The sequence below is a fragment of the Condylura cristata genome, unplaced genomic scaffold (assembly GCF_000260355.1).
Source record: "Condylura cristata isolate star-nosed mole 26May11 unplaced genomic scaffold, ConCri1.0 scaffold00008, whole genome shotgun sequence".
Classification (NCBI taxonomy): Eukaryota; Metazoa; Chordata; class Mammalia; order Eulipotyphla; family Talpidae; genus Condylura; species Condylura cristata.
In genome coordinates this window covers 5,560,064-5,586,946 of record NW_004567109.1, presented here as the reverse complement: position 1 = coordinate 5,586,946, position 26,883 = coordinate 5,560,064, and the positions used below count along the sequence as shown (strand labels likewise).

General features: G+C 55.3%; 1 protein-coding gene across 1 annotated transcript in view; it reads right to left on the bottom strand.

The window, feature by feature from the left end:
- The window catches only part of FHAD1 (forkhead-associated (FHA) phosphopeptide binding domain 1), an 88,610-nt gene that overhangs the window by 10,451 nt on the left and 51,276 nt on the right, over window positions 1-26,883 (bottom strand). The window contains exons 14-27 of the mRNA XM_004679337.1: window positions 24,637-24,794; window positions 22,263-22,370; window positions 21,622-21,729; window positions 18,776-18,883; window positions 16,336-16,443; window positions 14,919-15,092; window positions 13,122-13,347; window positions 11,849-11,933; window positions 10,251-10,357; window positions 8,562-8,721; window positions 7,332-7,464; window positions 3,896-4,025; window positions 3,282-3,406; window positions 596-691 (exon numbers count right to left, since the gene is read on the bottom strand). Coding sequence (XP_004679394.1) covers window positions 596-691; window positions 3,282-3,406; window positions 3,896-4,025; window positions 7,332-7,464; window positions 8,562-8,721; window positions 10,251-10,357; window positions 11,849-11,933; window positions 13,122-13,347; window positions 14,919-15,092; window positions 16,336-16,443; window positions 18,776-18,883; window positions 21,622-21,729; window positions 22,263-22,370; window positions 24,637-24,794 — 1,826 coding nt within the window. The remainder of the gene's footprint in view (window positions 1-595; window positions 692-3,281; window positions 3,407-3,895; window positions 4,026-7,331; window positions 7,465-8,561; window positions 8,722-10,250; window positions 10,358-11,848; window positions 11,934-13,121; window positions 13,348-14,918; window positions 15,093-16,335; window positions 16,444-18,775; window positions 18,884-21,621; window positions 21,730-22,262; window positions 22,371-24,636; window positions 24,795-26,883) is intronic.

Genomic DNA, 26,883 nt, shown 5'->3' with positions numbered 1-26,883 from the left:
CCCCTGGAGATAGCCCATGGCCCCTGGAGGCAGCCTGTGGCCCCTGGAGGCAGCCCGTGGCCCCTGGAGACAGCCCGTGACCCCTGGAGACAGCCCGTGACCCCTGGAGGCAGTCCGTGAACCCCGGAGACAACCCGTGGCCCCCGGAGACAGCCTGTGACCCCCTGGGGACAGCCCGTGGCCCCTGGAGACAGCCCGTGGCCCCCGGAGACAGCCAAGGCCGCTGGAGGCCCGGAGGCAGCAAACGTCTAATTCTGTGTCATTTGTTTCCTGCAGTTGCAGAAAACACATGCTTTGGAATCACTGCAACTGGGGCTTTCTCTGCCTCTTGTTTCCCCTACACTCATCTACCTTATGCTTTTTAGAGAACCAGGGAGAAACCACAACAGAGGTAAACATCCCTTTGAACTCCCCAGTTTTCCAAAGAACTCGGCTAGGCAGTTTCTGACCCATGTGGGATGGTTGCTGTGTCCTGCAGAGCCATAGAAACGAGAAATGAGTGTGTGAGGTTGGTGCTTTGTGCGGCCACCCCAGGTGACCCCAACTGGGGGGCCCCAGGGCCGGGCAGGAGGGGCTGGAGGTCGGCAGCACCTACCAACTTTTCACTGAGATCTAACGCGTCCATCACATCCTTTTTCCCTGACTTCTCCAGGGTCGCGACGAACTCTGAGTCAGCAAGGCCATTTTGAGGCTGAAATAAAAAAGAAAAGAGAAAACCCTCTCTTGGCACTTAATTATGAATTTCTACAACTGGAAGTGAAAGCTCTGGCGGCTGCCGGGTTGACTTGGCCCGAGCCCTTCTGGCCGTGTTCTTGACCTTCAGAGCTCAGCTCTTGTTCTTCAGTTACTGTCCAGCTAGCGGCTCTCAGTGGAGCGCGGGGTGATTCTGCCTCCTCTTCACCTCTGTCCCTGCGCCCAGGACCTTGGGCGGTGCTTGGACACCTTTTAGGTTGTCATAACAGAGGGTGGGGGTGTTACTGGCACCTAGTGGGTAGAGGCCCTAGACTAAACATCCCACAGCGTGCAGGGCAGCCCCCCAAATTATCAGTAGCACCAAGGTCTACATGCCAAGGCTCTGGCGTGCCTTTGCTCACTATCCCACTTCTTGTGCCAAGCAGGGCACCTGGCACTCACAGCGTGTCATGTTGAGGGCATGTTTGTTGAATGAATAAAAGAAGATCCCATAGAAAATTCCTTTTATTAAATAAATGGAATTTTTTCTGCAAGCAGACAAAGCCCTCACAAAATGTGGCTGGGCTGTCTCCTACTGCTGGACTGGCGGGCTGGCAGGATGTCAGATTTTTTTTTAGATTTATTTATTTATGCATACAAGAACTGGGGTACAGTTCAAAGGTGCAGGGGTGAGAGAATTCACCAGAGACAGAGTGGGGAGCAGAACAGGCAGCTCTACTAAAATAAACTGCTGAGGGGGGCGGTGGGGAGACAGGAGACGTCTGCTGCGCTGTGTGGGTCAGCTCCCAGGCAGGGGATCAAACTGGTGCTGCAGTGGCTGCTGATAGCTTCATGGTGCTGCGCTTTAATGTGTTGTGCCACCAGGAAGGGCCCTAGCATGCCAGATCTTTCCAGAGACAGTGCAGGATGGTTGGAGATCTGAGCACTCACAAGGACCCCAGGCAGCCAGCCAGAGCTGCCCACAGTGTGGAGAAGCCCCAGACTGGCCAGGGAGCCCGCAGAGACAGCTCCCTAACGAACTGACTTGGGCTTTAAGTACTGCCACCAGCATCTCTTAGGCCGTTGCATTTGATGGCACTCCACTGTAAACCTCTGAGATCAAAAGATAAAGCCAATTACAGAAATATAAAGGCCCCCAAGTGCCTGTCCTGTGTAAGGTGACACTTACCTGTGTATTTATAGAGATTAAAAAGGGGAGTTTGGGGGTGTCCATAAGCTGGGCAGCTGTGCTGCAGGAGTAACTTGAATTGCCACTCTGGGTCCCGGCTCCTTTCTCCAGCCCCCCGATTTCCCAGTAGGGTGCTGGAGACGGGCCTCGGCCACCCATTGCTGGCTATGCCCTGTTATTCGGTGACTTTGGGGGAGGTTCTGGACGCCTGAGACTCTGTCTTTCCTACCTGTAGAATGGGGACAGTGATGGTAACTGTGGTAGGATGTGGCAGTGAGGATGAAATGAGATGACACGCGCAGAGGGCATCGCTCGGTGCCCGGCACACGTCACTCATCCTTGCCCCACTCACTGCCTTCAGCTTTAATTACTGCCAGCCTTGGAGACAGAGGCTAAGCAGGTCGCGAGTTTTCTGCTCCATGCGGTCAGGGGCAGGATTAGAGGCTGATGCTGACAGCAATCTCGGAAGGGGGATCGGGGACGATGCAGCTGGTGTCCCACGTGGAGGTCACTCCAAGTGAAGGTCACCCCATGATTGCAGCCTCAGAAGCCAGGGTTTAGTTTTATCAATAAAACCGACAGATGGGTCTGAAGAGTCACATCTCTAGCAGATGTTTAGAAAACTCGCCAGAGGGGACAGTGACAGATAGGATGACCTGGTTACTTCTTCCTAGAGCGTAAGCAGCCTTTGGCTTCTGCTGTGGCAGCAAACCACGCCCCCTGGACCCTGTGACTGATGTGGACTCCAGCTGTCGGTCTGCCGTGTGTCAATCAAACACCCTCTTGGGGCTTGGGGCCCCTTCCACTTAATAACCAGTCACTGCTGAAGATCCTGCCAGGTGAAACTGCCCTCTGAGAGAGGGAGGTTTTTCTGGAACGACATGACCTAAGTACCCTTAACAAACAAATAACATCAGTGAGCGTTTATTACGTGTTCCCTTTGCGTTGAGCCCTGGGATAAGCACTTCACACGACGGCCTCTTCTGGTTTTCCCACCATCATCTTGCAGCTGGGCCGTGGAGCCCCAGAAAGGTGGAGAACCGGCCCAGAGGGGCACGGCCCCCCCCGGCCTCCCAGCTCCTGAGTGGCTCGGGAACTGGCCTCGTGCTCCCGCTGCTGTCTGTGCTCCTGGAGGCCAGGCTACAGAGACTAGCCGACTGTGGGCACACCCACGCGTAACGTGGGCTGCGTGTTTTCTGCAGACTCACAGTGGCGTGAGGGTGGCCACCTGCCGGAGGCTGGTCTGGCCCCACACCAGGCAGCGCCACATCACGCCGGACACAATGGGAGACGCTTTCACGTCAAACACCCAGCCCCGGCTCGTGGGGCACCAGCTGCGCCCGATGCCGGCCTGGCCTGTCCGGGAGCGCCCTCCCTCCCGCCCGCCTCTCCCTCATCTGCCAGGCAGAGGGCGCCTTACCGCCTGGAACTCTGTTCTCGAGGGACTTGGCAGGTCAGGTTGGGTGTTCAATATTTTCTGGATGTTGTTTTCCATCCTGGGAGACTTCAAGTCGAGAAACGATTCATTCAGGCGGTCCTTCTGATCTGTATATGAGAGAGACACTTCAGGCTGGATGGGACGGTGCGGGAAGTCACCGAGTGTCACAGGCCAGCTTCCGCCACCGGACTTGTTCTAGGTCACCCAGCCAGCACGGGCTGCAGCGTGAGGGCTCTGGTGCCCAGGCAGTATGGGTGACTGCAGGACAGGGTGGGGTCTAACCCGTGGCTCTGCCAGCAGGGTGCTGTCTGGAGAGCCCTCTCCGGTCTGAATAGGGTATTCACGAAGGTCCTGTGGAGCTGACCCTGGCATGGTTTCTGTCGGGCCACCGTGAAATAAGAAAAGAAAGGACAATGTAAAGTGTTTTGCACGAGCTATTATTTAATATGATGCTGAGATGATGTCAACATCTTTCCCGCTCTGACAGGCTGGGGGTAAAAGGTCGGGCCCAGCAAATTAGCTGGTCCTTGATGAGAACCCTAGAGTCTGGGGCCTGGGCTCTGAGCTTCGAGGGGGCCAGGAGGCAGGACACTTACTGGATGAGCGGGCCTTCTCCAGCTCTTTAATTCTCACGCGGAGTTCAGACAAGGCCCTCTTCTGGCGCTGGATGACCTCCTCGTGTCGAGACCCCTTGCACTTGGCCCCGAGGGCGCTGAACGACTGCTCCTGTGGCCAGAAGAGTGCGGGACGCAGCTTCACAAGGGGTCAGAGCGTCTCTCCCATCGCAGGAAGTGCGAGCAATTTGGAGAGCAGAGACCTTGCCACTCAGAGCTTGGGGAACAGCGGAAGGGGCTTGGGCAGAGAAGGAAATCGTGGTTTTCATCTCGAATGGAAAGCCCCATGGAGGAAGATTCCCAACTTTCCTCCTACTTAGCATCGCATTAAGTAAAAGGTCTCCATGTTGCCTCCCCACGTTTTGTTGATTTATTATATTTGTTTTCCCCCCTAATACTCTGCTAGGCCTGGCTTTCTATTGGTTGTCATTCCTTTTTTTTTTTTTTTAAGATTTATTTATTCATGCACACAGAAGTGGGGGACAGGCCAGAGGGGCAGGGGTGGTGAGAGGCTTCACCAGAGACAGAGTGGGGAGCAGACCAGGCAGATGGACGAAATGCACTGCTGAGGGGAGCAGCGGGCGGGTCAGGAGACGTCTGCTGCGCCATGTGGGTCACCTCCGGGGCTGGGGATTGAACTTGTACCGAAGCAGTTTGGCCAGCTTGCAGTGCTGCGCTCTAACCCCTGGGCCACCGGGCAGGGCCCTCTCCTGGTTGTCATTCTGCTCTTGTGTCTGAACAATCATGTTGAATTCTGCTCTGGGAGGGACATGTTTAGATGAGACCAGGTGCCTCTTCTCAATTGGTAGTGAGGAGGCCTGTGTGAGATTGACTTGGAATGTGACAGCTGGGTCTTGGCTGGCCTGAACGAAGGAGACCCTTTCTCCGAGACTTGCCACAGAAGGCTTCTCAGGATTTCTGTGATGATGGAAATGTTCTGTCTGCACTACCCGACATGGGAGCCGCCAGCCACCTAACGAGAGTTGGGTGTTTGTGAAGGGAACAGACATGGGAATGTCTTCATCACCTTTTAAGGATTTTGTGCTCCTTTGAGATTTGCAAAAATGCAGAGTTTCTTCTTCAAGAAAAATGCACACATGCACAACAATTTGCATTTCAGTTCTAGAGGTCCAGGGCTCCGGGAAGCTCAGGCATGGGCTTGGTTAATTGTGTCTGCTGAGTAAGTGGGTCAGTCATTCAGGCATTTCACCAAGACTTGTTGAACCAAGACTCTTAGTCCTGGCTTTGGGGACTTGGCTGTGCTGTCTTAGACATGGGTGAGATAAGCATGGGGAATGCAGAGTAGACAGGTGAGAGAGGAACGGGAAGACACATGTCCATAGCCCATGTGTGAGAGGGAGACAGCGCATGCACCAGGCACTATTTAGGTGCTGGGGAGCAGTGGGGGAGCAGGCGGGAAGTCCCACTCTGGAGCCCATTTCTGAGACACAAGCACCCAGCAGGCATGTCCATCACCCCAGGAAACAAGTGCTACTTAGAGAAGAAAGCAGGGGTGGAGGAAAGTTTTGTCTTTGAGCCATCAAATGCATGGCAAGGCCTGCCTGGCATGTCGCAGGCTGGGTGGTGGCCAGTGGCCTCTGGGAGTGCCTGGCCTGTGACCACAGGAGCAGCTGAGCTCCCCCGGGGCTGCTCCTCCCAGCGGTGTCTCCCCGCTGGGCCTGTCTCTGCCTCAGGCTCCACTCCAGCTCACCTCCTGGAGGGGCCCCCGAGTGCCTGACCCCCAGCATCCCCACCCCAGGTCTGTATGTGTGCATGTGCATGAGTGTGTGTGCAGGGGTGTGGCGAGGAGGGCAAGAGCCGAGCGTGGGGGGGGGGGCAGCCACTGCCACCAGGCTGTGCCTTGGCCTGCAGAGTCCTCCTGGCTCTGTGTGACCCTTCCTCTCGGCTCTCTTGGGAATTGTTTATTTGGAGGCAATGGAGATTCTTTCTCATACAACTGTTCAGCCCTCTGACCCGCTCTGGCTTAGAAAGCAGGAAGCAGCCTGAGTGGGGAGAAGCATTCTGAGAAGGAACAAATACTTTCGCCCTTTTATCTTGCAGCTTCCCACCCCCTCAACTCATCCCGCCTTCTCTGAGCAACGTGACATCCGGGTGTTCAGTCAAGAATATAGCCTGGGAGGCCACACGTGTGGAGCTGGGGGGAGTCCGGTGTGGGCAGGGAGCCGTGTGTCTCCCCTGTGCCCAGCACAGGGCCTGGCACTGTTGAATGAGTGAGCAAATACAGACCTGGTCCTGCTCTCAGAACCTGGGGTTCCCACGAGAGTGAGACCCTGTCACCCGCCACTGAACATAATCATGTAGAGTGAAACCACATCCTGGTGGCTCGGCCGCTCCGTGCAACCAGAACGTGTGCTCTGCACAGTGGCCGTGCCCAGGACAGCCAGAGGGCCGCCAAGCCCTCCCTCCAGACTGTGCTCGGCCTCGCTCTGCTGCTTGGCAGGGGGAGGCAGGTCCGAGAGAGCAGAAAGGCGGGCTGACGCGTCTGGCCTGTTTGCAAGTGAAGATCCAAAGCCTGCTGCTGAAACACCCTGCTCTCTAGCTTCACAAGGCAGAATGGAGAGGACATCGCTGGACTCCAGGAAACGTGGGGCTATGGGATCCATCGCACCCCGTCGTCGACTGACCACAGCTGCTGGGGTGCACCCAGCCCTGCAGACAGACCCTGCGCCTTCGAGGGTCACCTGGTAGGGGCTGTTCCTCCAAGCCACGGGCCCCCACGGGCCGTCCTTCCCTGCGGGCAGCCCCTACCTGTCCCTGGGAGGCCTCAGTGCCGCAGCATGGAAGCGGGAAGGTGGTTTGGCCCCAGCAATCACAAGCGAGGACGTCCTCTGGGCCCAGCAGTTTCACGTCTTGGAACTTGTTCTACGTATGTAGAGGGACGTTACAGCCTCACGTGAGGGCAGGAATAGTGACCGAAATGCCCATGGGCAGGGGAGTGGGTGGAAAAGAGGCAGGTGGAGCGCTGCGCAGCTGGACAGCACAAGGCCCCGCTCGCCAGGCTTTCTGGAAGAGGCCCCTGGGCAGAGTTGCGGGGAGAGAGCAGGCTGCGCCGAGCGCTGTGATTGCTAAGCGCTGATCTCTGGACACGGGTCTACGAGGTGCGTGTACACAAGCTTGGTTTCTCGGTAGCTGGTCACGCAGCAGGCCTCCCTGAGGCCAGCACGGTCATACCGGAAGCTGGTGGTCCCTGGGGAACCGTTCATCACCCCCATACCAAGGTGGGGTGTTGTTCGGACCTGGAGTGGGAGCCGCTTGCTACGGATACGATGCCCATAAACACGTTGTTGTTTGGGGCGTAGAGTGAAGCTGTTTTCAAAAGCAAAGGAACCCACCCGTGGGCTCTCAGTGCCTGTTCCCTGGGCCCTGGGGGGCGGTGTGGGGCGGGGCTGGCTCTCACCTCTGGGCCAGTCAAGAAGACGTCGGTCTGGACTGGGTCCATCTGCACCGAGATGTCTCGTGTCTGGGCCTTGTCCAGGGGCTTCTGCTCCTTCTCCTCGTGCGGCTGCGGTTGGTGTTTCTCCTGTGAGGCCCTAGGGCAGGGAGACGGGTCACAGGCAGTGGGTGGGTGGGGCCATCAGGCTCCGGGACCACCGCTGCCCACACTGGCCCTACTGGAAAAGGAACTCCAGGATGACCCCAAGCTCGCAAGCCTCCTGCTCACAGATTCCTAGAGTTTAGTTTCAGGGGATGCCAGGGCAGTGGCCAGGGCTGTGGGCACCTGCCCATCCTGGCTGTCCAGCTGGGTTTCCGTGGCTCCAGTGGAAGCATTTACTACGCCCACTGATCCTAATAGGTTACGTGTCGGCCCTTCTGTTTCTCCCAACAATCCCACGAGGCGGGGAATCTTGCTCCATCTTAAAGGCAAGAAGAGAGGCCCTAGGCCACGCAGCCATGTGGCTGTGCGTGGAGACCTGGTCTGAGCTAGCCGTGGGTCTGTCCCCACTCTCTGGCCCTGCGGAGGCCCCAAGCATGAGCAGCTGAAACTACAGGGCTACACGAAACACAGTTTTACTCACATTTGCTTGGGGAAAACACTACTCAGGTCAAAATATGGATCGTTATATTAAAGTGCAAACTCCCATGTGCTTTTAAGACCAAGCCATGGGCCAAAGGTTATTGTATTTTTATTTCCAGCTGCTCTCTGACACTTCTAGTTTATACAGTGGTCTGAAAAATACTTGTGAAGTTCCCTGGTTGTCAGGTGATGTGTAAATGCCGGAGGGCCCGATATGCTCCTGGGTCTACAGTCTCTCTACGAAGCCCCTGTCCTCACAGGAAGCAGTCTGCCTGTGTGAGGAGTGGTAGGGTAGGCAGAACGCAGGGACTGAGGGACCCAGGCAGAGCAGGAGCCCTTGGCTACGTTTGGTCATGACAATTGATGGAAGGCTTCCTGGAGGCGGCAGCATTTACATTGAGGCCTGTCATCTGGAGTATTGGGCAGGTGTATTTAAGAAGCATGAACTAACCAAAGGCCTGCTTTCATGGACGCGGCAGTGAAGCCCTGAAACACACGTCACTCATCCGCTCGCTCTTCCAGTGCTCCATTCAACTCTTCAACTGGCATTTACGAGACCCCCTCCCTGAGCGAAGCCCTCGGGCTCTGGAGCGTGCGTGGGACCCTGCGCACCTGACCACCTCCTTGAGGACCTGCATTTCCCGGTCCTTCCTTTCCACCAGGCCGGTCAGGTGCTCGGTCTTTTCCTTGAGTGCTTTCAGTTCTCTGTTTTGTTGCTGGACCAGCGCCACGTTCCGCTCCAATTCTATCTTCTGCTTCTCAGAAAGCTCCCCTGGGAGGGACAGGAAAGCTGGTGTGGGGGTCTCCTGCCTGTCACCACCTGGGCTGTGGCGGGTCTGCCAGGCCCCAGAAGCCTGAGGCGGGTCTGCCCTCCAGGAATTCTCAGGAATTCCTTCCTAAGTGCCTGGATGTCTGTTTGCAGCTTTGCAAACAGCTGCAAAGTAGCTACCACCGCCATCTTGGGGGCCGCTGGCTCTGCAGAGCACTGTGCTCCACCTTACCCCTCAGGTGGGCACCTGCTGTCAGGGCCTCCTGGGGGGGAAGAGAAGCCTTCTGCTTCTCCTGTTTGCCTGAGAGTGTTCTGAGGCCCCTGGAGCCTGCCCTGCTCACCTGTCTGCCTGTGGCAAGTGGAGCTGGGTACACAGCCAGCGCCCTGACCCTCGGGTGGACACCTCAGAGGCGTGTGTCCGTCCTGGCCCCCGGCATTTCCCTGGGGAGTGGAGCCTGTTGCCCACATGCCCCTGCCTGACAGCAAGCAGGTATCTGCCTTCTTCCCTTCCAGCCTCAGCCCCCTCTTCACCGCTGCTGTTTCCTGGGGTCACCTCTCAACCAACCTGTCCACGTGGACTTCTGCTCTCTGGGGCTGCTTCTGGGGGAGTCCTGCATTCCCTTGAGTACCCAAAGCCACCCTACTAGGGGCGACTATTAACACCTCACTTCACAGATGGCAGAAACGGGAGCTCAGGGAGGTAAAGTGGCTTGTCCATGATGCATAACTCACGAATAAGAGTCAGGGCTGGGGCCACGGTCTCCCTCTGCTAGAACTGGGCTGTGCAGCTTCTGCTACACTTGCTCAGCTTCTGCCCGGAGCAGTTGTCCTTGGACAAAGTCAAGCCCTGCATTCACAGGAACAGCCCCAGGGAGCCAACACAGTGAAAGTTGGGGAGACACAGGCTTTACCATGGTGGCTAGAAAACAGTGCGTTCTCCCTGCCTCAATGGCCTCAGTCTATGGCTCCCAGCTCCTGCCTGCTTAGACCTTTGGCTTGATGGGAACTAGGAGCTGGGAAGAAAGGACAGTCACATGAGGCACAAGAAGAAGGGGGGGCAGAAATAAGTAAAAGGATGGGGAGACGGGAGACGAGAAGAGCAGAGTTAGAACCTTCCCAGATGTATCTCCCCTGACTCCCCCTGGTCTGGGTGGCCCCGAGGTAAAACATGCACCTAGGAGCAGGTGATTTGCATCAGAGGAAGGGGTGAGCCCCAGGCCCGGAAGCTGGGGAGCGTGAGGAGGGCTTGGCAGGCTGCTGGGCCCCAGGCACACCCACATTTGTCTTCCAAGTTTTTGCATCAGGGACAAATCTTGGTGAAAGAAGGCTGTTGGGCCCCAAAGAGAGCTGCATTTGAATGAAGGGGTCTGTGCCCAGCCGGGGCCACCTCCCCATGCTCGGAGGCAGCCAGGCTGAGACCGGGCTGGGCCAGGAACAGGCGCCTCTCCGCCAGACTTTCCAACTCTAAGCCTCATGTCCTCCCTCTCTCCACGTGCATCAGAGAGGTCATGAATCGCCGGCATCGCACAAACCTCTCAGGTCCGACATTCGGCCGTGGGCTTCGGTAAGGTCCGTCCTTAACCTCATGATGATCTCCTGCTGGGACAGGATTTCCTTCTGGGCCATCAGCAAATCTGCTCTGAAATTCACAGAAACGGGCAGAGTCGGCCCCTCCGCTCCGTGGCGGCTCCGAGCGCCTTGAAGGGGCCATGGACAAGGCAAGGTGACCCTCAGCGGCTGATGCCCAGTGAGCCCAGGACAGTGGGGGAAAGTCTCAGAGCAAAAATGCATTTTGCTGCATCTTCCTTTGAAGACGTACATGGAGGTAGGCTCTGGGCTGGCTCCACACAAGGGGAGGGCCTGCACCTAGGGTGGATGAGGTGGCTCTCAGATGGCCAAGGGCGCAGTGAGGCCGCCCCTGAGCGCCCAGAAGGCGCGGCATCTTGGTGGATGACGGGGCGTGGTGTTCCATCAGGTGCCCTGATGGGGGTGAGAGGGAGAAGCTGGTGTGTTTCTGAGCGGCCTGGGGGTGTCGGCGGTGCCGTGTTTGGGTTGGGGCAGCGGGGAGCCTGTGGTCCTGCGTGTCCCGAGGGGACCGCGAGCCTCGGTCTCGGCGGCAGGTGACGCTGCCTCTTCCCCAGACCCTACAGGCTCTTGGATCCCAGGCTCTTCCACAGCCTTTTGAAGGCAGAGCACGTGTCTGCTAGGAAATGAAAAAGTCGGTGATCACTAGGGTAGAAATAACTGTCTACGCGGATATGTGTGCTCCTGGGTGCGTCTCCCTGCTCTTACAGCTGCTTGAGGATGAGACTGCAGGGCTCAGGTGTCTACACCACAGCTGATGAAGTGACCGGTGAGGCGTCTTCCCCAGGCCCTGGCAGTCACGGTTCTAGCAGGAGGGGTCAATTGGGAACTTTTCAAAATATGGAACTGGGTATCTTTGCCTTTGGGGGACAAATCCCCCACGATATTAGACTTCGGGGAGTGGAATTTGGGGCTGGGATCAGGTTGGTGGTTTGTCTTCTTTGAGGAACTTTTCTGAATTCATTCTCGGCTCCTCACCAGCTCCTGTGGCTACGCTGCTTGGCAGGGGTTTCTGGAACTTTCCCCTGCATAGATATTGTTTCTCTGGGAAGTGTCAATTTCTTTCTTTCTTTTTTAAAATAATATAGTAGTTTATTTTTACATCATTTTAAGTGTCAGTTTCTTGAGGTTCAAGGCATGAGCGTTTGAATTGGGGGGTGTCTCTCAAGGCCTTTCAGTTTCTCAATGTCTAAGCTTGTCCAGGACCCCACTGTACTGAGTGTCTCCACTGTCCTATCACCCCAGGAATGGGCTGGTCCCCCAGAAACTTGGGGAAGCAGCCAGTCAGAGCTGCGGCTCGCATGTCCCAGTCACTGCGCCTGCAGGTACCTCCTCATCACAGACAGAGGCAAAGGTGCAGGGCAGGCGTGGCGTGCCGCGCACATGACAGTGGTGTGTGGGGACTGGACACAGACCTTCCCGATTGCTCCCTGACCCCATCCTGACCTGCTAAAGGCACTGAGAGGCTCAAGTAGCAGGGGGAGCCCCTCAGGCCTGACCCCTTTCCCGTTCTGGCGGCTGCCCAGGCTGCCTCACGCCCACTCACATCAGGTGGTCGCATGTGGAATCTTTGGTGTTGTCCACGGACTGGGGTGCCGCCGGGGGGTCCTGCTGTGTTTCCTCCTTCTGAGCTGAATCAGAGGACACACGTCACATCAGCCTCACACACCCGCTGCTTGCTGTCCCCACCCCATGCAAACTTTCCCTGTCTCTCCCAGCTTATAGCAGCGCAGCCCCGCTTCCCCAATGGACCCCCCCAGGTGCTCTGCCTCTCAGATGGGGTGCTCCCCTCCCCCCATGTGGGCTTAGGACTTCACTCCAGCTACTTTCTAAGTCAGGGGGCTTCACGCTCTCACTCACTCATTCAACAGGGCCGCGAGGCTTCATGACAGGCCCTGATCTAAGTGTGGGGTGACAAGGTGGGGTCACCCTTCAGGTTCCTGCTTAAATGTCCTCCCTCTGACCAGGTCCTGAGCTGGGAAGCTGAGTCTCCCTGTGCTCCGTTGATCTTGGGTCACCTCTGGGGTGCTCACTTGGTAACGTGCAGGGACCCCACCCTGCACCAACCCTCACGCCTCCGAGTCAGGCGCCTAACAGATGCTCAGTTAGGAGAGCAGGAATGTGTGCACCAGCGAGTCCTGATGGCCGGTCAGCTGAGACGGGACCATGGCTCTCAGCAGGGTGAGTTCCCCAATGCCTGGAGGCCCAGGATGTAGTGGGTGGAGGTCAGGGATGCTGCTTGACACCCTTCAGGGCACAGGGCTGTGCCCCCACCAGGGACAATCCATCCCCAAATGTCCACAGTGTCCCAGGCTGAGCAGCCTATCCCGAGACCTCTATTTCCAGAACTCTCCAAGAGCCCAGTCTTTGCCATCAGAGGTCACCTTGGCCATTTAGGGAGGACAAGTGTTTACAACTCTGAATCTGTTTCAGCTCTTTTGGGTTTTATTTTTTAAGAGACAAACCCCAGTTGGTTATCAAAGTGCATTAGATCAAGCCTCTAACTTAACCTAAGGCAGACAACAGCCTTTGCAAGGCCCGCCCGGGAAGCTTTCCTGTGGCCAAAGCGGGCCCGGCAGGCTGCCTGGACACCCTCACACCTGAGCCTGTTCATCTCATGGGACTGGCACAGAGTGCCCTAGTTCATTCTCGTTACTTCTGTCAGCCTGTGCCTCAAGGGCCCCCACTCCTGTCATGTGATACGAAGAAAAGGGAGAATGAAGGGGCACAGTCTCTCCCTTCTCCATCAGTCTACGGCGGCCCTGGGACCCGCAGGAGCTCCCCAGCGCTGAGATGCCTCTGCCACTTCGCAGACCTACCTGGGTCGCTGTCCTTCAACGTGGCGATCTCGCCTTCTATTTTTCTGTGGTGTTCAGTCACTATTTGGAGTCTTTCTTCTAGACTGACGATGGTCTGTGAGTGTTGCTTGATTTGTTCTTTGTACTGCCGGATTTCTTCTTCAAAATCATATTTCTGGGATTCTTGCTTCTCCTGGAGTGTCTTCACTGTCTGCTGTTGCAGATGCATCTGCTCCTCCATCATGACCTAGGAAGGCAGGCACACAGCTAGCGTGACCCTGGGAGCCAGGGAGGAGGACAGTGACAATGGGCCCCTTTTGTCCCCACAGAGGCTACAGTCAGTCCCCCCCAACCCCTGCCCAGGGCCTTTGCTCGTGCTGTTCCGGCCGCACAGTCCACTCTTCCCTTAGCTCCTGGCAGGACGGACGCCTCCTCCTGTCTCAGGTCTCGACTGTATGTCGCCTCCCCTGAGAGGCCCTCCCTGACTGCCATCTGAAGGAGAGACACTTTCTATTCCACCATCCTGTTTTATTTTCCTCTGAGGCACTTCTGGCCACCATCTGAATCGTCTCGTTTCTTTGTCACTCCCACGCGGATGGCAGCTCCAGGAGAGCAAACATTTCTCTTTACTTCTGGGCCGACCCACCACCAGCAGCAGTTCCCAGAGGCCTGCACAGCGCCTGGCCGGCCCTGGGGGCTCCCAGTAGACTCGTTGAATTAACCGATCAACACCGAGTGAATGAACTTTATCAGACCAAGTGAATGAGTTTATGTTTCTTCAAAACAAAATTGCCAGTGGTGACTGGGGCCCCTTCCTGTGAGGCCCTCACCCCCCAAGGCTCTCGTGGGGGCTTTGATCTCAGTGCTCCCCTGCCCCCCCCTTCTCAGCTCTCTCCGTCACTCCCGCTCCCTCTCCCTGGCTGACACTCTGGGCCTCGGCCTCGTGAATTCTTAGCCTGAGCAGCACACGCACGTAGTTTCAAGGGTCACGCCCATGAGCTGCCCCTCAAACGCAGACAGTCCCATCGGCCTTGCTTTCTCCCCCAAATATATAGCACCATCAAATGCTGGGGGACCTTTTGTACTTCCATAGCCCTCTCTCGTGTTCGTATTAACGATTCACCTTCTTCACAAGAGGGCCCATCCCTGAAGGCCCCTCCTGCCCCGCGTGGTCATAAGCCTCCCTCTCCCCGGGTGCTGGCCGGAGGCTTGCTGTCTCCTTGGGCTCTCCCTTTCCCTGGTGCCCACTGCCTGTCCGATGGCCCTTTCTCCCTGTCTCCTGTAACTACGGCCTGTCCTTCCGCCCCTCCTCCTCTGCCACCGTGTGTCCAGGTCCTGACGATTCTACTCGGCCCTCTGCAACTGTGTCCTTGTGCAGACGGTCCTCACTGCCCCGTTGCTTGAAGGTCTGAGCGTATGAGTCGGGCACTCAGGGTCCTGACCGTGGGCCTTGAATGCTGAGCTGAAGCTAAAACAGCTCAACGTCTGCGGGATAGCCACCGATCCCTGACTTTTGGGGCTTTTCAGCCCTTCGCGGATCCCGTGAGGACCCCATGGTGCGTGTCCAGGAAAGCGCCATCTCAGCCTCTGCCTGCCTTTCTCAGTCATTTGTCTCAATGGGGGCGACCTTATCCCCAACCTCCTGCACCTCCTCACCCAGGACATTCAGCAGAGTCTGAAGAGACCCTAGGGTTCTGCTAAACATCCACCACCCTACAAGAAAGAGTTACCCCAAAGCGCAAAGGTCGAGGCCACAGATCCTCGCGCAGAGTGGGGGGCACCAGGGAAAATAGCTCTTTCTGCATGGCCCCGACTCACCATTTTCGTCTTGGCGGTTTCCAGCTCAGCCAGGGTCTCCTTCAGCTTGATGGTGAGGCCCTCTGCTTTCAGACTCTCCGTCATCTTTGCTTTCTGAGTCTCTTCCACCATGGCCAGTGCGTCCTTTAATTTGTTATTTAAAACACCTTCTTTTTGCTCTTTTAAATCTATTTCCTAGACAAGCAGCAAATGTCAGATGAACAATTCAGGACTAAATCTTTGCCGCAGCCTTCTCTGCCCCCGTTTCGGAGAGGTGGTGAGGTCTCTTCTCTCTCTGGATTTTTTTCAAGTACAAACTCTGGGGTTTCTCTGGAACGTTCTTAGATTCTAGAGCTATTTACTTATTTATTTTTATCCAGCTGAGATCTGTCTCCTTGTGATTTCTGGTTTCTGAGCTCAGTTCTGTCACCTGGAGCTCACTGAGTGAGTTTTATTTCTCTTTTATGAGACAGCCCTTTGAATATTTGAGGAAAGCTGTCATGTCTCTTTCTAAATCTGTTTTCCAGGAGAAGTGTGCCAAGTTCCTTCACCCCATCATCAGAGTCACGCGGCCACTTTCCTGGTTTCCACTCTGGAAGGCCTCCTGTCCCTTCCCCTGGTCTCCCCATCCTTGTGTGACTCACCCCCCTCTCCTGGAGCCCAATCTTGCCATCTTTGTCAAAATCCTGCTCTCCTCCTTGAGACCCTCCTCAAGAACTATGGGATGTGAGCGTAGAGACCAGCCCTGCGCTGGGGACTTATGAATTTTATTTACCTGACCTTATATTGAAGCAAGTGCTTACGTTTATTTTTGGGTTGCATTTTTGCTCTTTCATGGGCAATGACTGTCCCACCTAGTTGACCTTATTTTTAAGCACAATTTTAGGTTCACAAAAAATTAAGAGGACAGCACAGATTTCCTATACACGCCCAGCTCCAGACATGCACAGCCCTTCCCATGGTTGACGAAGGAGCCTCCAGCACCTGCCGTGAAGGATGACCTGGCTTGTGATGCATTGCACACCTGGGCCTATGTCTCGTTCTCTTCTAGAAACTATTCTGCGGATGAGTTCAGTCTTTCCGCCCACACAAGTAAAGCCACATGCAAATTTCTAAGCGTAGGCGGCTCTGGGACAGTGTGTTTGGTCTCCCCTGGCAAGGGGGTGCCCCTGCGGCTGAGCCCCGTTAGTGAATTGCACAGCCGCCTGCCTTCCCTTTCACTGTTGCTGCCGGAGCAAAACGGACCCGTTCATTCACGATACACATTTTGGGGGGCATTAATCTCATTCCTGATCTACTGGATGACCAACTCGTCTACTCCAAATTTTAAGTCCCCTCACCCCCCCCATTGATGTGTTCCCCACAGTCCTTTGGGGAAGCCAGGCCTGGGGAGCCTGGCTGGTGGCCCTGGGCTCCTCCCCCTCGCTGAGCCCCCTACCTCCTTCTGCTTGGTTAAGTGGTTCTCCAGATCCTGCACCCGCTTCCTTTCCTTCTCCAGGGCCTCCTTTGCTTTGTGCTTTTCGTAGGCGATGCTGCCCTCGGAAATCTGGGAGTCAACGACAGGTGGTTAGGGGGTGTGTGCGGGTGGGAGGGAGGGAGGGGTGGTCACCGTGGGGGAGCAGGGCTGGAGAGAGGTGAGATCAGTGAGTCAGGGCTTGGAGCCAGCGCTCAAGGAGCTGGACGCCCGCCCGGGTGACAGGTGAGACTGAAGCCGCGTCTGGGTGAGTCGCGTCACCACTCGGGGCTTCTGGGCTGGTGTCGGGGAAGTGACTTTCTGTGAGTGCGTCAGTGTTGGGCCTGGGCTAACTGGGCTGTTGGGCCCTTGGGAAACACCTGGCTTCCTGGGAGCCTCTTTGGGAGACAGGCTGGGCAGAGGCTGCCCGTCCCAGCGAACCGACGCCTGAGGGTTCTAGGGCCCTGGCGGTCTCTCCCCGGCCTGCAAAGGTTTGGGTCCAAGCGATGGATGTCCAGGACATTTTGGAACCCAGAATATAATACCCCGAAAGACCTGGGTGGGGAGACCCTCCGAGCCATCCTCAGCTACAACGTGGGGGTGTCGGGGGAGCACCCCTGCAGCTGTTGAAGTTATGGCCCTGGTGGCCACAGGGAAGCAGTTTAAGTGATGCAGACCTGCGCGGATGAGGGCGGGGAGCTGCGCAGCGAGTCCAGACAGTGGCCACTCGGCGGGGGAGCGGGATTGCGGCAATTGATATTTGTTATTTATATTTATTTTCAGCCTGCACGGCCTGTATCTCCTAAATTTTCTTTAGGGAACATCATATACTATCGGCAGAGAGGAAAAGATACTGGAAGTTGTTCTTGGGAACGCAGTGCTGGGAGGGGGCGTGGGGGGTGCATGATCCTGGGAAAAGTCCCTCTTCCCTCGGCTTTAACAGCACCTGGGGCCTCTGCCTCGCGCCTGGGTGCACGCGGCCCTCCCCGCCCCCACCCCCACCGGCGCTGCCTGGGCAGGGCTTTTCCTCAAGGCCAATTCTGTTTAAGAACCCCCGCCCCGCCCCTCCTACCACCAACCACCTTCTGCACCCCCTTGGGCAGGGCTTTTGCCCCCCTGCCTGAAGGCAGGGCACGTGCTTGCGCATAGCTGGGCAGAGTCTGCCACACCACCCAGCAGGAGCCCGTGCCAGCTGCCAGGACTGCCCTTGTGGTCTGGGGCAGCTGCTGACCACAGCGAGGGCCCCACCCTGAACTGGCTGGCTGTGTGGGTGCCGCCTGGACTCTGACCTCACGGCCTGGGTGGACCTGGGCCAGCTCCGGGCAGTCTTCACCTGGCTGGTTCCAGCCCCCCACCCTTGCCCCTGTGCTCCGCCGTCCCCGCCCCCTCGCCTGCACCCTGACCTCATCCGGGCAGACATCTCACAGTGGGCACTGACTCCTCACAGCAAGCCTCTAGGGTGGCTCAGTCTCCACCCACATTGCAGAGGAGGGCACAGAGCAGGCAGGGGCTTGCCCAGCGCCACACAGCATGCTGGGGCAGAACTGGGGTTCGAGCACGCACGTATATTTTCAGTCCTCTAGGTTCTCCTGCCCTCCCTGTCCGTGGGCTACCCCCTGCCCACCCCACGGTTACTCTGTGCCTTCTGTTCCTTCCCTGTAGCATGGCAGTCCTGGTCATCATGGCTACCTCAGTGCCACCCAGGAGGCCTGGTGCATATTTCTGGTGCTCAGGAAACACTTGTGCATGGATAAAGGAAATCGAATTAAAGCTTCAGGGCCATAAGCTCAGTTTCTGGAAGTTCCGCTTGGGCTGCATGTGTCTGTCTCCTCCATCCCTGCGGCCCTGAGCGGGGCTCGTGCAGGGCCTGTTTCCCTGGCTTCCAGGCACCCCAGAGCCCTTCTTTGTCTCCAGGGAGTGACTTGAGCCTCTGGGCCCACCGGGCTAACACCCCTCCTGGCCTGCCTGCCTGCCGTGGGCTGGGGGGCTGACCCAGACGCAAACCAGGGCTGTCCCCTGGAGGGCACCCCTCTGCCCCAGGCAGGTAGCCAGGAAGGCTCCGTAGAGGGCCTTGGCACCAGGAGCAGTTTAGGTGCTGCACACCCACCCACCCACTCACCACTCCCTCCCTCCCTCCCTCCCTCCCTCACTCATTTAACCCCAAGAGCCGGACACCATTCCCATTCCCATATTACAGATGGGCAAACCAAGGCACAGCAGGCTTCCTGCCCTGCCCTGTCGCGGAGCTCGCGGGTTGTAGGAGGTGCTGGCCATTTCGACTGGAGCTGCTGCTCTGGCCTCTGCCTCGTGACCCCACTGGCTGCATCAGGGGCCTGGACACGTGGCCTGGTGTCCGTGGGGGGCTCTGTCCAGAGCAGTGCCATCGCCCCAGCCCCCTGCGCCCCAGTCTCTCCGCTCCCCATACCTCTTTCTGTTGGGTTAAGTGGTTCTCCAGATTTTGAACTTTCCGTTTCTCCATCTCTAAGGCTTCCCTTGCTTTTCGTTTCTCGTGGGCCAGGCTGTGCTCCAAAACCTGCAAACCAGCAGCCAGTGTCTTTGGAAGCCTGCACCCCGAGGTGGAGAGAGCTGCCGACCGCCGATCCCCGGGACCGTGAACACGGCTGATCCTGGGGTGGGCTGACCGCGGGGCGGTGCCTGCACCCTGCATGCACAGCAGCCCTGCCAGGGGAGTGTTGTTTGTGCCCCTTCGCTAGAGGGGGCACCAAGGAGCAGGAGGTTGTCAGGGCCGGGGTGCCGACAGGCTCGCGGGAAAGCCACCACCAGCAGCAGGCACCTGACCTGTCTAGTTTCGAGCTCAGGCTCTTATCACCAAGCCAGGCGGCCTCTCCATACGCGATCTCATTAATAATGGATGCTCCCGTGATTGAAATAAATCACTTAAAGAGAATCAGGTTTCCGGAGGAGGCAACGGTATTGAATTCATGAACCGCGAGCTTCCCACTTTACAAGGGCGGAGATAACCCTCCCGGGGGCAGATCTCACAGGTTGTAGGGAGGAAAGTGTTCAGTAGCTGCTGCCCATCACCAAGACTTTTAGCCAGGAAGCTGCTGTTACTATCTGCTCTTCGGCCACGTGGGTCATGCTAACTGCCTTGGATGGCAGCACTCGCCGGCCCCTGCTCTGGTCACTGCGGGAAAGGGCGCCCAGTTTCCAGACGGGGCGCCTGTCAAATGCCAGCCGGCTGTCAGATGTCTAGAACTGGTTTCCATGCTACCCAGTGGCTGGGGTCGTGCCCAAAGTATCTGCTCCAATCTATGGCTGACATGCTGCAGAGCAAGCGGCGTAAACCCCAGCCCAGCTCGGCTGTCCCGGCACCGGCCTGCACGGAGCAGAAAGGCAGTGACTGGGGGGCTTCCCCTTCCTCTGAGCACTGAGGCAGCGTCTACGTGAGCCGTGAAAGAGACTGCCAAGCATTTCCCAGGGACTGCGGGTCGACTCTTCTGCACCTGCTCTGTCTGCACACCTGCACACAGGACTTTGCCCTTCGCTGCTCTGCAGCCCTCTGACAGTCCACGGCTGCTGGACTGTCCAGCAGGACTCGGACATGTGGCCTGACCCCCATTTACTGCCAATCGCCCAGGCAGGTAATGGCAGTGGGTCCTTCTGGTGCCTCAAACCCTGCTTTATGACCTATGGTGATCTTGTCCTTAAGATAACGCGATGGAAGTTCTAATAAAATAAATCAGACAACTGAGGTTGCATGAGCTCTGTGGGTGGCACATTCATCTCTGGCTCCTAGACAAGGATCCCCGGGGAAGGGAGAGGAGTTGGGGAGGAGAGAGCTGTACCAGGAGGAGAGGGCTGACAGGCCTGGGGGGACCCAGCACTGCACCCCTGCAGTTGGGGCAGCCCTGCCACCCTTTCTTAAACCTCCCTCCCGACATGCCCTATGCCCTCCAAAGCTCTAAATTCAAGGACCTCCCCCAGCCCTGCCCTGCTGACCTCTCGGCAGCCTTGGGTCAGCGGCCTTGGACCTCTTTGAGTCTTTTCGAGACCCTAATCCTCCTGACCCCCCACAACCTGTCCTAGAAAATAACTCAGCACCAAACTTCACTGACACTGTTTATAGGGGCGGAAAGCACAGCTGCCCAGGGGACCCCATGCGAGCCCCAGCTCCTCTCTGTGGGTTGGACCAAGCAGCACCTGCTCCATCCCAGTCTCCTTGATTTCTCCCCTGGAGGTGGATGGGCGAGGGTGCAGGATACTCTGGGGAGTGAGGTTGGAGGCATGTTCAGAGCAACCCAGCGCTTAAACAGAAGAGGGCTGGCACACGTGATCATCACCCTGGCCCCGACTTGCTGCACGACGCGCCTGGGCCACATGTTCACTGTTCATTCTCTGTAATCCTCACAAGCAGCACCCTTGAAGGAAAGCAGGTATTGAGAGATCTGGTACAGCCTGTCAGTAGCCAGGGTGTGAGCCTAGGGTGTAGGTCAGAGGTGCAGGGGTAAAAGGACTCACCAGAAACAGAGTGGGGAGCAGAACAGGCGGATGTGTCTACTGAAATGCACTGCTGAGGGGAGCAGCAGATGGATCAGGAGAGGTCAGCTCCCTGGCTGTGGATAGAACTGGTGCTGCAGTGGCTGCGGACAGCTTCACAGTGCTGTGCTTTAATCCGCTGTGCCACTAGGGAGGGGCAACTTTGGGATTTGACGGCAGATTCATGAAGCCCTGAAGCCCCAGAACTCCACAATTTCTGTGTTTCTGTGCTTCGGGATGTAATTTTTTTAAAAAGGATTTATTTATTTATGTATACAGAACTGGGGTGCAGGGGCAGTGAGAGGATTCATCAGAGACAGAGTGGGAAGCAGATCAGGCAGATTTGACGTACACTGTGGAGGGGAGCAGCGGGTGGGTCGGGAGAGGTCTGCTGTGCCCTGTGGGTCAGCTCCAGGGCCGGGATCGAGCTCGCACTTAAAGCGGCTGCAGCTCGCTTGCAGTGCTGCATCCTAACCCATTGTGACACCAGGGAGGGCGTGGGATGCAATCTTAATGCCAAAGAGACCAGTGATCTTCAAGGCCTATCTATGCCTGCATGTTATGCTCTCTGCAATTTTTCCATCTCAAGGGCAACTCTGGTTCTTTCCTCTGGTGCCCCAGGAGTCTTCTCAAAATAGCTGAGCCTGCCCAAAGAGCAAGGCAGGCAGCCCCCCTGTTCTGCCCCCACCAGCAGAGGTTCTGAACTTACTTCCATGAGGCCCACAAGGCGGATTTGGGCTGGAGCCGCCTCTATCTCCCCGAGCTGCATACCTCCTTCTGGCGGGTTAGAAGGTTCTCCAGCTCCTGGACTCTGATCTGTTCTTGCGCTAATGCTTCTTGTGCTCGGCTTTGCTCATGAGTAATGCTTTCCTCCAAAGCCTGTAAGCCAACGGCCATTGTTTAGCAGTTACCATGGCAGGCATGTGGACACTTGGCCACTCATGGCTCGGCTGTTCACAGCTCAGGGCAGCTCCGTGGGGACAGTGTGGGCAGCTTAGCCCAGGAGCCTCAGGCCAAGACCAGAGTCCTGGGTCAACCCTGTGGCTGTGCAGGCCTGATCTGGGCCCTGGATGGCTCTGTCTGAGCTACATACCTTCTTCTGGCGGATTAAAAGGTTCTCCAGCTCCTGGACTCTGATCTGTTCTTGCACTAATGCTTCTTGGGCTCGGCTTTGCTCATGGGTAATGCTTTCCTCCAAAGCCTGAAAGCCAATGGCCATTGTTTAGTTACCATGGCAGGTATGTGGACACTCGGCCACTCATGGCTCAGCTGTTCACAGCTCAGGGCAACCCCGTGGGGACAGTGTGGGCAGCTTAGCCCAGGAAGGCAGGCCAAGACCAGAGTCCCGGGTCAACCTCTGTGGCTGCGCAGGCCTGATCTGGGCCCTGGCTGGCTCTGTTTGAGCTACATACCTCCTTCTGGTGGGTTAGAAGGTTCTCCAGCTCCTGGACTCTTTTCTGTTCTTGTGCTAATGCTTCTTGTGCTCGGCTTTTCTCTTGAGTAATGCTTTCCTCCAAAGCCTGAAAGCCAATGGCCATTGTTTAGTTACCATGGCAGGTATGTGGCCACTTGGCCACTCATGGCTCGGCTGTTCACAGCTCAGGGCAGCTCCGTGGGGACAGTGTGGGCAGCTTAGCCCAGGAGCCGCAGGCCAAGACCAGAGTCCCGGGTCAGTCCTTTCTAGGTCTAAAGCTTTGGGAAATTGAGAAGGGTGGAAGCCCCAGTTTCCCTCCCTGTACAACATGGACATAATAGTGCTTCCTGCATTTGGGTTGAAGTGACGAGCAGGTGGGATGATGAACTGTGAAATGCTTGGTACACCATAACCCCTTGTGAATATGAATCACTCATTTCTTTTGTCATTTCCACGTTGCAGGGGAAGAAGCAAACTTAGAGATTGATTAATCTGCCCAATCTACTCATTAATCACATGAGCAGGGATTTTAACCTTGGCTCATTTGACTCTAGAGCTTTGTTGTAAACTGGGGGTTGGCGAACTATGGCCAAACCTGGCCCACTGTCTGTTTATTATAAATAAAGTTTTATTGGAACACCTCCATGTGCATGTTTGTGGCTTGCCTACGGCTGCCTTTACACTACAAAGGCAAAGTTGGGCAGTCACGGCATCAACGACTGTGTGGCCTACAAAACTAAACAGATATAGCAGCTTCTTGAATGATGTCATTTTGTTCCATTTTATTTCCTTAAACATTGATGATACAACATAAAATCCATTCCTGGCTGGGGCCACTCTGTATAGTTTGTGGGTTCCCCCTCATCTGGTTCCCTCCGTACCCCACAGATGCACATGTGAGGTTCACTGGCTTGTCTCAAGCACCAACCACAGCATGAGTGTGTGTGTGTGTGTATGTGTGCAAGTACCCCCAGAGGGAAGGGCGTCCATCCAGGATGGGCTGCCTGGCCCATCAGCTGCAGAAAAAGGCTCCTGCCACCCTTGACCTTGAACTGGAATAAATGGGTTGGAAACTGAATCAACGAAGGAATGAAAACAGATCATTGTTTAATGTTAGAAGTGTCTGGGGCCTTTATACTGAAGCTTGGTGACGTTTTTGTGGTCAGAAATCTGCCTTAGGAACTTAACTCTTGTTTATCAATGAGTCTGAGGACAAGCTGGTTTTTTTATATGTGCAAGGGACAGCCTCCAAGAACACATGGAAATGTTAAGTGAAGACTTTGGAAAGGGAAAAGTGATCAGAACAGCGCGAGGAAGGAGGTGGGGAGTTTGTGAAGATTTTGGAGATTTCTAGGGTTTTTGCTGGTTTGACCCTCCGACTTGGGGTCCAGTGGATCTGGTCTTACGGTCCTGAGTGGGGGAAGGGGCCACGCATTGGAAGACCCTGGGGGCACCTATGGACCCAGGCACAAGCAACACCCTTCTCCCCATTAGATCAGAGCTGGGGGTGGGTGAGTGGAGGAAAAAGTGCCAGGCATTAGTTCTCTGGGTTTCCTACACACCAAAGCCCTGAGCCCTGGGAACCAGGTGGCGACATTCATCACCGGATATAAAAAACAACTCACTCTAGGTCTATGATGAGAACTGGCTTATTAAACACAGTTTTCATGCTTCTTCAGAGATTCTGACTAAGTGGGTCTGGGGTGGAGCCCAACGACTGATTGGCTTTTAAACAAGCATCCAGCTGGTTCTTATCAGGCAAATTTGGGAAAAGCTTCCTTTAAGATTTTGCTGCTGAAAATGTGGTCAGGTTTCCGGTGCTGCCGTCCCAGCTGGGAGCTTGTGGAAATGCAGAACCCGGATGTGCTGAGCAGAATCTGCATTTTCAACACATCCCAGGTAATTCACGGCACCTTTGAGTTTGAGAGCACTTGCTGTAAAGATCATCTTTATTTGCTTTGGTGTCTAGAAAAGAAAGCAACTTTGAGTCTTGATTTCCCCTGATATGTATAAAGGGAAAGAACTGAAATACTGTGAAGTTGGTCTTGCACTTTCCTGGAAGCAATCTGTCAGTTACACACCAGGACCTGCAGGTATGACTGGGATTTGCAAAATCAAAGGCAACCTACAAACAGAGAGAATAATCATTTCCAGAAATTCCAATAACCTGCCCCTGCAGGCTGATTCTGCTCTGCGATTTAAAACTTAAGCTTCACATTCCTGCCTTCAATATCACCCACACGTTTCATGGATGTGGTTCCCTGGTACCCAAAGGGGCTGCTGCACAGTCTCCACCTGAGTTCAAGCTTTCAGTTTCTCGTGGAAAAGGCCCTTTCAGCGGTTTCTAGTTGTGAAGAAAATGACAGGACCACCTTACCACCTTTTCTTCTATCAGCAGGTTGATTCTGGCTTTCAGCTGCTCCTCTTGCTGTAGCTTTTCCTTGTTCAGCTTCTCCTTCTCGGCCAGATGCTCCTGTAGCTTTTCTTGAAGCAAGATCTTTTGTGTCTCCTGAGAACTGCTGATCTTGATCTGAAGGGGAGAAAGAAAAACTGTAGCCGAGGGAGAATAGGAGCAACGAACGGGTCACTTCCATATTTTTCTTTTCTTTTAAAAAAGATTTATTTATTTATTTATGCTTACAGAGCTGAGGTACAGGCCAGAGATGCAGGGGGTGAGGATTCACCAGAGACAGAGTGGGGAGCAGAACAGGCGGATCTGCTGAAGGGAGCAGCGGGAGGGAAAGGAGAAGTCTGCTGCACTGTGTGGGTTCGCTCTCTGGTTGGGGATCAAACTCAGTCTCAGGGATGGTAGAAATGAGACTTAACTCCTGTGCCAGCAGGGAGGACCCCTCTGTGTTTTTCTTTTTATAAGTTGTTTACCTTTGAGGAGGACAGACAAAAATTCACACAAAATCTTCTTAAAAATGGACAAACCAGGCTTGGCTGGTTTTACCCTTTGGAAAGCAGTGGAGTATTGTGGTTAAGAACTCTGATCTAGATCCAGATAGAATATCAACTCCAGTTCTTTCTAGCTGCCTTTTCATTTAGAAAAGGTGGTTAATGATATTCAAGATCTTAGCGCTGCAAAGACAAATGAGACACCGGCAGGCTTTCCGCTCAGTGCAGACCACATAGTAAGTGCTCAGTAAATGGCAACTAGAAGCATTGGCTTTATTTGCTGAGTGTCTGAGAAGACACAGTGAGTCAGGGTCAGCAGGTCTGAGCTGTTTCCTGTGTGACAGTGAAACGGTCACTCCAAACTTGACCTTCGGTCTGTACGATAAGGAGAATGGACTGACCACTGTCTGCAGGTCAGGTCTGGACCACTGCCTATTTGTGCAAATAGAGATGTATGTTTTTTGCTCCTGTCTTTATTTTATTTTGTTTTTAATGAGCTAACTACTTTTCTTACTTTGTTGTTTCTCTGTGTGTATTTCTTTTTTTTTTTTTAAGAGTTATTTATTTATACACACAGAACTGGGGTACAGGCCACAGGTGCAGAGGCGATGAGAGAGATTGGGGAGCAGAACAGGCAGATTGAAATCCACTGCTGAGGGCAGCAGTGGGGAGACAGGGGAGGTCTGCTGCGCCCTGTGGGTCAGCTCCTTGGCCGGGGATCGAACTCATGCTGCAGCGGCTGCTTTTTAGCTTCATAGTGCTGCACTTTAACCTGTTGCACCACCAGGGAGGGCCCTTCTATATGTATTTCAGTACAGCATTTGATTTTGTTTTATCAGAAAAGGGCTTTGCCCATCAGGTGTCTTCATCTACGTGTCATCTACGGCTGCTTTTGCTCTACAGCTCTGGAGCTGAATAGGTGTGACAGGCTGTGTGGCCTGCAGAGCCTAACATTTACCATCTGGCTTTTTACAAGAAAAAAAACCCTGCAGCCCCCGGGACTAGATGACCCCCGTGGTTGATTGCAACGTGTCCCCAAGACACCCTTCTTCCATCCACATCTCCACTACATAACCCTCAGTCCCCGCCGTATCCTGCCCCTTCACACTGGCCTCAGCAATGTGACTTGCTTGGTCCGATGGGATGTTAGCAGATAAAACACAAGCAGAAGATTGACAAGCTTGCTCACTCTTGTGCTTCCTGCTTTCCTATGCTATCACCATGAGAACATGGCCAGGCTAACCTGGTGGGAGTGAAAGACGCATGGGTGGAATGGATCCCGCTCCAGCCGAGGCCAGCCTAGAGCCGCCAGGGGCTGGCAACATCCAGACGCGTGGGCGAGCCCATCCAGGAGGGGTGACCCACCTAGCAGCCGGCCCAGAAGTGTGAGACGTGAGCAGTGATGGTGGAATGCTGCTAACAGCTTGTGGTTGCTTATTATACCACATGATGGCAATAGCTTCCAGAAGGAAGGAGCCCCTAACGGTCATTTTGCCCCTAAATTGTAGCTATGATGTGATTTTTGGTAATTTTGTTGCCTGGATTGTGGCTAGCATGAAACTGTGGCTACACATCTCCCACAGCATTTAATTAATGCAATTTTATTATTTTTATTTAAAAAAAAAGATTTATTGATTGATGCATACAGAACTGGGGTACAGGCCAGAGGTGCAGGTGCAGTGAGAGGATTCACCAGAGACAGAGTGGGGAGCAGAACAGGC